We start from the raw sequence: 14,778 nt of genomic DNA on the forward strand, positions 1-14,778 counted from the left end.
TTCACGTTATACTCTACCTGCCCATTCACTTAACCTATCCCTTTGCAGAGCCCTCTTCACAACCTACTCTCCTACCTATCTTTGTATCATCAGCAAATTTAGCAACCATACCTTCGGTACCGGACTTGTATTCTATTCTTCTTGATATCAAGGCTGACCGGTGGTATCACTGTGACTACTTTCCTTGCTCTCTGCTGACTATATATAAATCCTCACCAACTGAATCCTCACCAAATCAGCCTTGAAGCAAATCCTCAAAGCTGCATTATTAATCCTGATATGTTATAGTTCAATGTCTCATGTGAGTCCAGCTTCTCTGCCTTTGTGAAACAGGTAGCAATTTTACTCAGCAGCACTGCCAAAGTATCAAACTAACAAACTGGCGGAAAAGCGTAAACGGAGGGAAGTATCTAAATGAACGATAATGAGCGATAACCGTGAAGGAAGCCACAATCTAGGTTTGAATAAAGTGGACACAGAGAGGATGTTTCCACCCGTATGGGGAAGAGCAGACCAGAAGCCATCAGGCCATCAAGATGGGCGCTAAGAAATGCAATTGGATATTCATAGCTTCTTTACCCAGAGAGTGATGAGAATGTGATACTCACTACCACAGGAGTGGTTGAGATGAACAGTATAGGTGCATTTAATAGGAAACTAGATAAGCAAATGAGAGGGAAGGAAATTGAGGGTAATGCTGATAGTTAAATGAGGAAGGATGAGAAAGCTTGAGTGAAGTATAAAGGCTGACATGGACTGAATGGGATGAATGGCCTGTTTCTGTGCTGTAGTGACAGCCTTCTGTCTTTAAAGACGATGGTTTACGCCATGGCAGTCAACTCTGTGTTAAGCACTGCTTGGTGTGGCTCAGGAACTTCACCCTGGCATGGCAGTCTCTGCCATATTTGCTGCAGAGGGAGGTAGTGGGCTACGAAGGTGCACATTTCGCTGGCCTCTGTTTTCTCTGGGCTCTCTTCTGGGCCAGCTGAACTTTTCGCTTTTGCTCGGTCCTTCCAATGCCCTTCCAAACAGTCAGCCTCCAGAGGTCACAGCTGGCAGCAGCTGTCTCCCAGGAGTCAGTATCAATGTCTGCTAACTTCATATTTCCCCTGCCTTTGTTTTCAATGGAGCCATTTTCTTTGCTGATTGACTTCTTGCCTTATTGATTCCATCATACATGCCCCTAGCATTCCCTGCATCAAATGACAGCTGGATATTCTGGTAAAGTTGCAGCACTAGTCACTGGCACACCACCCAGCAGTTCGTTAAACTTTACTTTGAGTGTTTCTTAGTGCATTCAGAGTCTCCTCGCTCGGGTCTCTCTTGTAATTAATGAAAGCGGACTGCTTGGCTCCAATGATGGGTTCCATCACAGTGATGTTAGCCTCGAACCAGTCAGCATTTTTCCCCTCTTGCTTCTCCTATGTTGATTGTGTGGTATTGTAGCTAGTGTCTCAAAATAGGTTCCATTTTGCTCCTGCGCTGTGCAGGAATGCAGGAGAGCACCTGTTCAATCAAGTCGAGGAGCTGGTTTTTAGCAGGGTTGATGACGTTGATGTGAGATCTGATTTGGATGAAAATACTTCAATGGTTGCATCCACCGAGGTCAGGCTAATCGGTCTGTAACTTCCCATCTTTTGCCTCACTCCCTTCTTAAACAGGTAATTGGTAAGATTTTAGAGTCCGTTATTAAAGATGAGATTTCAGAATACTTGGAAGTGCATGGTAAAATAGGGCAAAGTCAGCATGGTTTCATCAAGGGGAGGTCATGCCTGACAAATCTGTTAGAATTCTTTGAGGAGGTCACGAGTAGGTTAGACAAAGGAGAGCCAATGGATGTTATCTACTTGGACTTCCAGAAGGCCTTTGACAAGGTGCCGCACAGGAGGCTGCTCAGTAAGATAAGAGCCCATGGTGTTAGATGCAAGGTACTAGCATGGATAGAAGATTGGCTGTCTGGCAGGAGGCAGAGAGTGGGGATAAGGGGGTCCTTCTCAGGATGGCGGCCAGTGACTAGTGGAGTTCCGCAGGGGTCAGTTTTGGGACCACAACTTTTCACTTTATACATTAATGATCTAGATGAAGGAACTGAGGGCATTCTGGCTAAGTTTGCAGATGATACAAAGATAGGTGGAGGGACAGGTAGTATTGAGGAGGCAGGGATGCTGCAGAAGGATTTGAACAGGATAGGAGAATTGGCAAAGAAGTGGCAGATGGAATACAAAGTGGGGAAGTGTGAGGTCATGCACTTTGGTAGGAAGAATAGAGGCATGGACTATTTTCTAAATGGGGAGAGAATTCAGAAATCTGGAGTGCACAGGGACTTGGGAGTCCTAGTCCAGGATTCTCTTAAGGTTAACTTGCAGGTTGAGTCGGTAGTTAGGAAGGCAAATGCAATGTTGGCATTTATTTCGAGAGGACTAGAATATAAAAGCAGGGATGTGCTGCTGAAGCTTTATAAGGCTCTGGTCAGACCACATTTAGAATATTGTGGGCAATTTTGGACCCCATATCTCTGGAAGGATGTGCTGGCCCTGGAGAGGGTCCAGAGGAGGTTCATGAGAATGATCCCAGGAATGAAACATATGAGGAACGTTTGAGGACTCTGGGTCTATACTCGATGGGGTTTAGAAGGATGAGGGGGGATTTGATTGAAACTTACAGAATACTGAAAGGCCTGGATAGAGTGGACGTGGGCAAGATGTTTCCATTAGTAGGAGAGACTAGGACCCGAGGGCACAGCCCCAGAGTAAAGGGAAGACCTTTTAGAACAGAGATGAGGAGAAACTTCTTTAGCCAGAGAGTGGTGAATCTATGGAATTCATTGCCACAGAAGGCTGTGGAGGCCAGGTCATTGAGTGTATTTAAGACCGAGATAGATAAGTTCTTGATTGGTAAGGGGATCAAAGGTTACGGGGAGAAGGCAGGAGAATGGGGTTGAGAAACTTATCAGCCATGATTGAATGGTGGAGCAGACTCAATGGGTCAAATGGCCTAATTTCTGCTCCTATGTCTTATGGTCTTATGGTCTTATCCTAATTTTGACGTACACTGGGGAGTTCTCTGTATCACAGTCAATGCAGTGGTAGCTGAGTGTGTTGAGAATGATCTTCGGAGAGTCCAGCTGATGCCAAGGCCCTGATCTGGTGTCTTCAGGAAATCTTGTGGTATGGTTTGTTCTGAATGAAGGTGTTAGTTACAGAAAGGTCATGGCAGCAGCAAAACTCAAGTAGTCTCTGTCTCTCCTCACTTATCTTTCCCAGGCCATGATGTCCAAGGCAGGAGCCATGGCTCATGGTCTGCACCCACTCTTGTGTTGAAATTCCCCGGTTGGTAAAGATGTTCTGACTTATGGGTTCATACAAACCTACAAATTAGGAGCAGGAGTAGGCCACTCGGCCACTTGAGCCTGCTCTGCCATTCAATAAGATCATGGTTGATATAGTTGTAAACTCAACTCCACATTCCCGCCTACCCATGATAACCTTTCACCCCCTTGTTAATCAAGAATCTATCTGGCTCTGCCTTAAAAATATTCAAAGACTCTGCTTCCACTGCCTTTTGAGGAAGAGAGTTCCAAAGGCTCATGACCCTCTGAGAGAAAATATTTCTCCTCACCTCTGACTTAAATGAGCAACCCCTTATTTCTGAACAGTGACCCATTGATCCCTAGTTCTAGATTGTCCCACAAGAGGAAACATCCTCTCCACATCCACCCTGTCAAGGTGCAAATACACGCTATCTCTCTTACATATCAAAACTAGTACACATCAAAGCACCCAGACTAGCTGGCTTTAATCCAGGATCTTAAAGGTTTCAATTAAGTTGCCTCTTACTCTTCTGAACTCCAGTGGAAACAAGTCTAATCTTTCCAACCTTTCCTCAGAATACAACCTGCCCATTTCTGGTATTACTCTAGTAAACCTTCTCTGAACTGTTTCTAACACATTTACATCTTTATTTAAATAAGGAAACCAGTGCTGTACACAGTACTCCAGATGTGGTCTCACTATTGCCCTGTACAACTGAAGCATAACCTCTCTACTTTTGTAATCAATACCCCTCACAATAAACAATAACATTCTATTAACTGCTTCTGGCAGTGTCAATCTCCTCATAGAACTGGTGCTTCACCTCTGTTGTGGAGCACAGCGCTGGAGCATTATCATGAAGCTATTAAAGTATATAATATTATTGGAAAATAATTTTCTTTTAAAATAGAGCTTTAGTCTGTGGGTGTGTCTTAATTGGATTAAAACCAGCCAGTCTGGGTGCTTTGGTGTGTACTAGTTTTGATATGTAAGGGAGATAGCCAGCATATTCATTTTTTGAATAAAACATTCAAGAAGTGGGTTGAAAACTGATACCTATCTAGTTGATACCAAGCAATATGTTTATATTACTAATAAAATTGGTACTATGAAAGGGGTTTTATTGTTAGAAGAGGCTGGTGATACAATGAGAATTTACTTTAATGGACAGCAGTTTTTGGGTGTACAGGTCAGAGGCAATGTGAGATCAAAGGACAGCTGTAAGCCTCCAACTGTCTCCACAGGAACCAAAGTGAAAAGAATTTCATTTTGAATCAAAAACAGAAAATGCTGGAAAAACTCAGCAGGCTTGACAGCATCGGTGGAGAGAGAGAAAAAAACAAGGTTAATGCTTTGAACCCGTATGACCCTTCTGCAGAGCTGAAGTGAAGTGGAAATTTGGAAATTTGTTTTGAATTCATAAGGTAAAAATGCTTTGCCTGGTGTCTGGTTAAGTCTATGGGTTGTTGTTGCCTTAATGGAGATTAGTTTGGAAATTTGTTACAAGTTATGATAGTAGTAATTTGTAACCATGTGTACATATAATTTAACCTGTGTAAGTTAATAAAATGTTTCATTTAGTTTAATGTAAAACCTCAAGAACTGGTGGTCCGATTCCTGAATTTAGAGTCTCAAACATAACACTGAAAATTATAGGTTATGACAGTTGTTTAAAGTTTCCCTCTGGGATTTTTAAATCATTCAGCTTTACAAACTGCATCAGTCATAACAGCATAGGAACTCATGAGGTTAACTGGCCCTGTTTGGGCTGAGAGGTAGATGGAGAGAAACATGTGCTGAACCATTTATGTGGCATTCAGTCACCAAGAGTAGCAAGTTCCTTATAGCAAAGCCTACACCTTGTTCACACATTTTCTCTTTCCTCTTCCCCTACCAGATGGATGTATAATATTTTCTTTCAGAGAGCCACTCTCGGCAAGCCTGGTCCTTGTAGGGAAGCTAAGTAATGTTCAGTCTATCGAGTTCCATGTCGATCACAACTGTCTTGCAGGGTGTTATTGACAAGCTACAAATCAACTGCCAGCCCTGTGCAAGTGGTCCTGATGTTCCCGCTTGCCAATAGCAGAGTTAGCATCTTCTTTCTTTTTGCTTGTTCCGTTTGTTTGCCTGGTGCGATGGATTCCGTCCATTTGTTTAACAGAGGCACCAAGCTCCAAGCACTCATTGAAGCAGGTGTGTGTTCTCTCCAGGGCATCAGTCTAGAGACCCTGGGGTGCCAAAACATCAGGGTCCCCCTCCCAACCTTGCTGGTTGAGCCTAAAGGAATACAAAACACTACGTTTGGCACCAGCTTGGTTGCAAGAGTTGCTGGAAAGGTGACATATTTAGACATCAGTCTGCTTTTGGGCTCCACTCCAGATTTTTTGGCGGGGTTTACTTGGATCAAAAGGCAAAGAAAATGGGAATGGTAGTAATAGAGGAACAAAGAATTGGTCTAGAGTAGGTGTTAATAGCAGAATAAAGGTCAGCACTGTCTGAAAGCAAAATAGCAGAATGTAGCAGTAAAGGAACAAAGCATTGGTCCAGAGTTAATGTTAAACAGCAGAATAAAGTTGAGCGCTTATCAAAGCAAAATAGCAGAATGTGTGAGTAGCAGAATAAAGATCAGTGCTGTCTGAAAGCAAAAACATGAGAACAAGGTATAAGCTGGAACTCATGGGAAAAAAAATACAAAATGGAGAACACTTCATGGTCTGAATTTGTTGAACTCAATGTTGAGTCCGGAAGGCTGTACAGTGCCTAGCTAGAAGATGAGGTGCTGTTCCTCAAGCTTGCTTTGGGCTTCACTGGAACATTGAAGCAGGTTGGGAACAGGAAAGTGAGCATGAGATCAAGGTGATGACTTGAAATGGCAAGAAACTGGAAGGAAGGAGTCATGCTTGTGGACTGATTCTCCTCCGAGTTCCTCTGAAGTTTCAGCCTGGGGCTGCGAGGGACCCAGTTTCCATGTGTCGTCAAGGGGAGACACAGCAGAGGCGGTGCCAATGGTGAGGCTGTGTACTGACAGGGAGAGACGTTCACATCTGGCTCTCTTTCTTGTATGGCTGCCAGCACTGTAGGCTGAAAAAATGAGGCAAACTAGCACACAAAAGTAGAAGGAACGCTAGCTCTCTTTACCCACCTTATAGACACATCACATCAACCTGTGCTGTATATTCTAGATATCTCTATAACTCTACATGCTCTCTAGAAACACGCTCTGCTGACCCTCAAAATGCTTTGAACCATTACTTCCAGATGAGCTTTCCCAAGTCTCAGAATCAATTACACTGTGCATAAAATAATCCGCTCAATCTCCCTCCCTTCTTACTCCTAGTTTCTTTTTCTTTGGTATCTGAACTAGTTGCCACGTTGAAAGAAAATATCTGAGCCAAACTTGTCGATCCATCGTCGAATCATGAAATAATGCAGCACACCAGGAGGCCATTCAGCCCATCAAGACTGTGTTTGTCAAAGAGCAATCCAGTTAGTCCCACTCCCTCACTCTTTCCCATAACCCTGCAAGCTTTTCCTCCTTCACATTTTATCCTTGTGAAAGCTACTATTGAATACTATTGCACTATCTTAACAGGCAGCGCATTCTACACTGTTGTGTAGACTATTTTTCCTCATGTTGCCTTTAGTTCTTTTGCCAATCACCCTACCCTCTGGTTACCTTCCTGATTTTAAATGCCTTAACAAAATCAAAGACTTTGTATAATCTTGAAAACTTTGGTTAGGTCACCTAATATTTGTCAAAGTGTACAAACCCACTTCTCCTAACATCTCCTCGTAGCTGAAGCTTCTGATTAACACCTATCCTGACAAGCAGATATCGAGGAAGATTTCACCTTGTGGGGAGATATTGTTTAATTGACCCGAGCCAGCATTTCTATAGGGCCCGTCATGACCATGGCTGGAATTTTCCAGCCCCTCCCGCTGGCGGGATCTCCCGGTCCCGCTGAAGCGAGCGGAGCTTCGAGCAGCTCGCCACATCTTCCAGTTCTACCCCCGCCATGACGGGGACCGGAAGGTTCCGCCCCACGGGACTTCCCAAAGCGCCTGACAGCCAACAAAGCGCCTTTAAAACGTAGTCATTGTTGTCATGTAATGCCAGCCAATTCGTGCACAGCAAGGTCCAAGAAATGGCAATAAGATAATGAGCAGATAATCTGTTTTTGCGACATTGATTGAGAGATAAATGTGAACCAGGACACATCCCCTGCTCTTCTTCAGAGTAGTACACCATGGGATCTTTTATCTCCACCCAACAGGGCAGATTGGGCTTTGGTTTAACTGCTCATTTGAAAGACAGCAGCTTCTGGCTGTGCATCACTCCCCCTGTACCTCACTGGACCATCAGCCTAGGTCTTTGCACTCAAGTCTCTGGAGTGGGACTTGAGCCATGATCCGTTGATACAGGGAGAAGCGTGCTACCCACTGCACCACATAGAACCCCTGTCACCCACCGGTGGGAATGATGTTCCATAAAGATCAAGGGGACATCACTTTGTAATTAGTGTAATGAGATATGTCCAGAAGCAGTATTGATGTGTGAGGGTTATATCACCTTTCAGATTGCACGTTAATAAATGATGTTAAGCTCATTCTTCGGCCATCAATGACATACCTTTCATTCCAATGATTTTTGTTAGAATACCGTTGGTATTAGTTTCATTGTAAACTCTGACCCAAATGTTCAGCTCATCGTTCTCGCTTCCACTGTTGAAAGAATAGAACTCCAAACATTGAAAGCCTCGCTTAGGGTAATAGATCCTACTTTCCAAAAGGGTATTGTTTCCCGCCAGTCCAGTGCTGGTACTGAAATACATGAAGTACCCGATACCTGCCATATAACATGATTGAAATGTTAAATTAATAAAGCTTCCACAGTTTTATTAACAGAGTATTGAGTACAACAGCAGGGGAGTTAGACTGAACATTTACAAAGCTCTGGTTAGGCCACAACTGGAGCGTTGCATTCAGTTCTGGTCACCACACTTTAGGGAAGATATGAGAGTCCTTGAGAGGGTGCAGAGGAGATTTACCAGAATGGTTTCTAGGGATGGGTGGCGGGGGGGTGGGTTTAGCTATAAGGTTAATTTGGAAAAGCTGAGGTTGTTCTCCCTGGGGCAAAGGAATTTGAGGGGAGATTTGATAGAGGTGTACAACATTATGACAGGTTTAGATACAGCAGACAAAGGAAAGCTGTTCCCATTAGTTCATGGTGCAAGGACCGGGGGAGACAGAATTAAGGGTTTGGGTAAGAGCAGGGAGAATGTGAGGAAGAGCTTTTTTACACAGTTTTACACAGTGAGTAGTAATGACCTGGATCTCTCTGTCTACAAGGATGTGGAAGCAGAGATCACAGAATCACAGAGTGCAGAAGAGGCCCTTCGGCCCATCGAGTCTGCACCGACACATGAGAGACACCTGACCAACCTACCTAATCCCATTTACCAGCACTTGGCCCATAGCCTTGAATGTTATGATGTGCCAAGTGCTCATCCAGGTACTTTTTAAAGGATGTGAGGCAACCTGCCTCCACCACCCTACCAGGCAGCGCATTCCAGACCGTCACCATCCTCTGGGTAAAAAAGTTTTTCCTCACATTCCCCCTAAACCTCCTGTCCCTCACCTTGAACTTATGTCCCCTTGTGACTGACCCTTCAACTTAGGGGAACAGCTGCTCCCTATCCACCCTGTCCATGCCCCTCATAATCTTGTACACCTCGATCAGTTCGCCCCTCAGTCTTCTCTGCTCCAATGAAAACAACCCAAGTCTATCCAACCTCTCTTCATAACTTAAATGTTTCATCCCAGGCAACATCCTGGTGAATCTCCTCTGCACCCCCTCCAGTGCAATCACATCCTTCCTATAATGTGGCGACCAGAACTGCACACAGTACTCCAGCTGCGGCTTCACCAAGGTTCTATACAACTCTAACATGACCTATGCCTCGAATGATAAAGGTAAGTGTCCCATATGCCTTTTTCACCACCCCACTAACATGCCCCTCCGCCTTCAGAGATCTATCACACACGCCAATGTCCCTTTGTTCCTCAGAACTTCCTAGTGCCATGCCATTCATTGAATACTTCCTTGTCAAATTACTCCTTTCAAAGTGTATCACCTCACACTTTTCAGGGTTAAATTCCGTCTGCCACTTATCTGACCATTTGACCATCCCACCTATATCTTCCTGTAGCCCAAGACACTCAACCTCACTGTTAACCACCCGGCCAATCTTTGTGTCATCCACAAACTTACTAATCCTAACCCCCACATAGTCATCTATGTCGTTTATATAAATGACGAATAATAGGGGACCCAGCACAGAACCCTGTGGTACGCCACTGGACACTGGCTTCCAGTCACTAAAGCATCGTTCTGTCATCACCCTCTGTCTCCTACAACTAAGCCAATTTTGAATCCACCTTATCAAATTACCCTGTATCCCATGTGCATTTACCTTCTTTATAAGCCTCCCATGTGGGACCTTGTCAAGGGCTTTGCTGAAATCCATATAAACTACATCAACTACACTACCCTCATCTACACACCTGGTCACCTCCTCAACAAATTCAATCAAATTTGTTAGGCATGACCTCCCTCTGACAAAGCCATGCTGACTATCCCTGATCAAACCTTGCCTCTCCAAGTGGAGATAGATACTCTCCTTCAGAATTTTCTCCAATAGTTTCCCTACCACTGACGTGAGACTCACTGGTCTATAGTTCCCTGGCCTATCTCTACAACCCTTCTTAAATAGCGGAACCACATTAACTGTTCTCCAGTCCTCTGGCACCTCCCCCGTGGCCAGAGAAGAATTAAAAATTTGGGTCAGAGCCCCTGCGATCTCCTCCCTTGCCTCCCTCAGCAGTCTGGGACACAAATCATCCAGACCTGGAGATTTGTCCATTTTTAAGTCTGCCAACACCTCCAGTACCTTGTCAATCCCTATATCAATTTGCTTAAGAACCTCGCAGTCTCTCTCCCCGAGTTCCATGCCTCCATCCTCATTCTCTTGGGTGAAGACGGATGTGAAGTATTCATTCAACACTCTAGCGTTGTCCTCTGGCTCCACCCATAGATTGCCCCCTTGGTCCCTGATGGGCCGTATTCTTTCCTTGGTTATCCTCTTCCCGTTGATATAGAATATCTCGGGGTTTTTCCTACTTTTACCAGATGATCAATGATTTCAAAAGGAAAATGGATGGGCACTGGAAGGAAATATTCCATCGTTCCGAGAATAGAGTGGGAAAATGGGACTGACTGCATTGCTCTACAGAGGGCCAGCAAGGACTTGATGGGCTGAATGGCCTGCTTTTGTGACAGTATTTATACAACATGATATATATTCAACACCAGATCTTTTTTATCATCAAATATTTATCAAACTGTGGTTTCTAAAGATCTTTAAAGGAGATTAGTGCTGCGAAAATGACCAGGTGCTCATCCTGTCATCTGCCGACACTTTCCGGCTTGACCCCTGCCTGAGTTCACCAGGTCAGTAGGTGGGAGCCTCTTCTCTAAGGGGTATAATTCCAGTGACTGGGCACCATCGGAAGGGAACGTTTTCCCCCCCCCCCCCCACTTTTGTTACGTTCTCCTCTTTGTGCACCTACCACTCTACTGGGAATGACTGAATTAGACCCCCAAACTTGTGACAGCAGCTTAGGGGCCTATACCTGTGCCTCTCCGATGGACAAAAATGGAGAGGTGGTTGTGGGGGGGGGGGCCTTTTAAAATGGAGTGGCTCAATTTCCTTCTCAGATTCAGCTGACCTGTGATTTTAACTCCGCTGCTTTCAGTTGTGGATGAGGCTCTGGGAAGATCAGCGTTACCAGACATCAGCCAAGGATACCGGGACACACGTGGCCTGGAGTAGCTGGGCATCTGACTGGTGGGACTAAAGTCAGGCCGGCAGTTTGCTCTCACTCATACAGGCGAATGCTGTCCGCCCCCAGCAGGAGTTAAAGTGGCCCTCTTATCTCCATAAACAGCAATAGCCGCCTGGGCTGAATGGCCTGCTTCCGTGCGGAAAACTCACCGCGGTTCTGTATAATCCAAGCAGTAAACCCCATTGCCCCAAGGCAAGTTTGTGGGTCGATGTGGAAGGGGGTGGTGCTGGTTGGATAGGAGAGCCGGCACATAATCTTCTGATGGGCCGAATTAGGCCGATTTCCTGTTCTTTAAGAATGTATGATTAGCGCATCATTTTCCCTTCCCAAATGGCACCTTGTAGCTTCTCTGGGTGAGTGCCGACCTAATGCCAAACATCACGGAGGAGTTAGCTGCAGTTTTCTGCAGTGGGCACATCCTCACCAAGAGTGAAATTGGGGCCGCGCCACTGCATTTTCTGATGTAACACTTTACAGTGATGAAAGTGTGTCTCTTTACCTGCACAGTTACCCATGTTGGTGTGATCTTGGTCAGGTCCAGCCGAGACCTGGGTGACTCGTTCCCAAACTGCATTGTTTCCTAGGCCTTGAATCATGCCACAAATACTTTCCAGTTCAAAGCTGCACCTATCCATAAAGCTAAGCGAGGAAGCTGCCAAAAATGCAAACGGAAAGGTGAGAGTTTATCTTCTACTTCAGCAACAACAACTACTTGCATTTATTTGGCACCTTTCACAAAGACAGGACATCCCAAAGCATTTCACAGTCAAGGGCCTACATTTAAAGTGTGTTCACTGTTGAGTGTAGGAAACACGTCAGCCATATTGCACACAGCAAGCTCCCACAAACAGCAGTGTGATAACACCCAGATGATCTGTTTTTCTGATGCTAGTTGAGAATTAAATGTTGATCAGTACACCAGGATAACACCACTGCTCTTTATAATATTGCCTTTGGATGTTTTACATCTGCACGAGAGGGAAGATGGGAGACTTGGTTTAATGCGCCTCTGACAGTGCAGCACTCCATCAGTACTGCGGTGGAGTGTCAACCTTGATTTTTGTGCTCAAGTCCTGGAGTGGGACTCAAACTCACAACCTTGTGGCACAGAGGCGAGGCAGAGCAAGATGTCCACAGTGCTTAACAAGAGCGTTAGTCAAGTAAAAAAAAATGACTTAGCCACAAAAGGTGACATCAGAAGAGATGACCAAAACTTTCGTCAAAGAGTTAAGTTTTAAGGAGCATCTTAAAGAAGGAAAGGTTTAGGGAGGGAATTCCAAAGCTTAGTGCATGGACAGTTGAAGGCACAGCCACCATTGTTGGAGCAGTTAAAATCGGGGGAGTGCAAGAGACCAGAATTGGCAGAGTGTAGAGATCTCAACAGTTTGTAGGGCTGGAGGAAATTACAGTATTAAGTTTGGTTTTGAGAGTGCAGGCTTGACTCCCATACTGAAAGACAGTTCAGCTGTAGCTTAATGTCCTAATATCTCAGAACACATGTATGTGGACACACCAGGAATGTTTGAAGATTTGATTTACCCCTCCCATTTGGAGTTCTAAAATTGTCCACATCAGTGAGGGTGTTGCAGAGTATTATGCCTCTATATTGGGGGGGAAGAGGAAGATTTGAGAGACAGAAAGACTCCTCTCTGAACTGTCCTTGCTTACTGAATTTAGTCATTCCTGGGATGTGGGCTTCATTGGCTGGACCCAGCATTTATTCCCCATTCCTAATTGGCCTTGAGAAGGTGGTGGTGAGCTGCCTTTTTGAACCGCTGCAGTCTATGCGTCTTGCAAGGCCATTTCAGAGGGCAGTTAAGAGTCAACCGCATTACTGTGGATCTGGAGTCACAGGTAGGCCAGACCAGGTAAGGTTGGCAAATTTCCTTCCCTAAAGAACATTGGTGAACCAGATTAATTTTTATGACAGTCCCATATTTTCATGGTCACCATTACTGTTATTAGCTTTTTAAATTCCAGGTTTAATAACTGAATTTAAAATCCTCAGATACTATGGTAGGATGATAAATTTATGTGTGACCACCGTATTACTAGTCCAGTAACATAACCATTGTGTTACCATTACAGCTTTATTATTTAACCATTCAGGGGATGTGGGTGTTGCTGGCAAAGCCCAACATTTATTGCCCATCCTAATTGCCCTTGAACTGAGTGGCTTTGCTAGACCATTTCAGAGAGCAGTTAAGAGTCAACCATATTGCTGTGGGTCTGGAGTCACATGTAGGCCAGACCAGGGTAAAGGGTGGCAGATTTCCTTCCCTAAAGGACATTAGTTAAACGGATGGGTTTTTAACCACAATCGATGATAGTTTCATGGTCACCATTACTGATTCTCGATTTCAAATCCAGATTTATCAATTGGATTCAAATTCCGTGGTGGGATTGGAACCCATGTCCACATTGGCATTGTCCTAGTCCTCTGGATTACTAGTCCAGTGACATCACCAGTAAATCACCATCTATCCCCATTTAATTTACCTAATCTATGAGCAGTTTAATCAACTTAAACATTGAGTTAATCATCCACTAATTGGAGATAAACGGTGATTGCCTGTAAACAGAAACTGTGAAATCTCAGCCCCTATGATCAATGAACCAATGTCTTTTCCAACCTGTCACAAATCCCACCCACGCCCAATTCTAACCAAACCATTGGAACTCACAGCAGTTGTAGAGTCGGTTGAGTCTCAGGACATCATAGTCACTGAAATCTAACCGTTGCCCAATCACATCACTGAACTCCTCAATCTTGGTGACTATTGTTGGCTTGGTACCGTTATTAAACGCTGTAGAACTGTAGTGCATCACAGAGGTGTAGTCATAGGGTATGTTGAGGTCACTACTTTTCTTGTCGTTATATTTATTGAAATTATACTCTTTACCTGAATTAAAAGCAACAAAAGAACACATCAAGTAACAATCTCATGTTGGCAGTGATTAACCTCTCTTTTCTGGGATGGAATCGTCACTGTTTACCATTTTCAATTCTGTCCCAGACTATCGTGATATAGTCATCGCGATCAGCTCTTGATTGCTCATGCCAGAATCCCAGGGCGTGAAGGAACTCATGTTCGATGGTTCCTATTCTTTCACATCCCTTACCGATGGAAAGTTCCTGCCTCCCTTCATGTTGCTTGCCTACAGATGACCAGCACCTAAAAAGGAATGAATTCTTCATGTTGAACTTGCTCTTGTTGTTAGTTCATTAACAGGTACAAAAGAAGTGCAAGGTGCCAAAAGATGAACTGGCAGCTAGACTGGCCCTTGTATAGACACTTGAAAAACCAAGTTCTACATCTTTTGTTTCTACACTTTGTGACATTTTAATTGCTTTATGGCCTCACCCCTCCCAATCTCTAGTCTCCTCCAGCCCCATAACCATCCTAGTTCTCTGTGCAGTGCCAATTCTGGCTTATTGAGTATTCCATGATTTTAATTGCACCACCATTGGTCGCCATGCCTTCAGCTGCCTGGGCCCTAAGCTCTGGAACTCCATTCCTAGACCTCTCTACTTCTCTATCTCTCTTTGTCCTCCTCCAAG

The 14,778-nt window shown here is 44.5% G+C and overlaps 1 protein-coding gene across 1 annotated transcript in view; it reads right to left on the reverse strand.

Annotated features, from left to right (window-relative positions):
* LOC121278860 (meprin A subunit beta-like) overlaps positions 1-14,778 on the reverse strand; it is a 93,212-nt gene that overhangs the window by 8,841 nt on the left and 69,593 nt on the right. The window contains exons 14-17 of the mRNA XM_041189316.1: positions 14,214-14,392; positions 13,901-14,119; positions 11,716-11,868; positions 7,942-8,157 (exon numbers count right to left, since the gene is read on the reverse strand). Of these exons, the coding sequence (XP_041045250.1) occupies positions 7,942-8,157; positions 11,716-11,868; positions 13,901-14,119; positions 14,214-14,392 (767 nt within the window). The remainder of the gene's footprint in view (positions 1-7,941; positions 8,158-11,715; positions 11,869-13,900; positions 14,120-14,213; positions 14,393-14,778) is intronic.

The sequence above is a fragment of the Carcharodon carcharias genome, chromosome 6 (assembly GCF_017639515.1).
Source record: "Carcharodon carcharias isolate sCarCar2 chromosome 6, sCarCar2.pri, whole genome shotgun sequence".
Taxonomy (NCBI): domain Eukaryota; kingdom Metazoa; phylum Chordata; class Chondrichthyes; order Lamniformes; family Lamnidae; genus Carcharodon; species Carcharodon carcharias.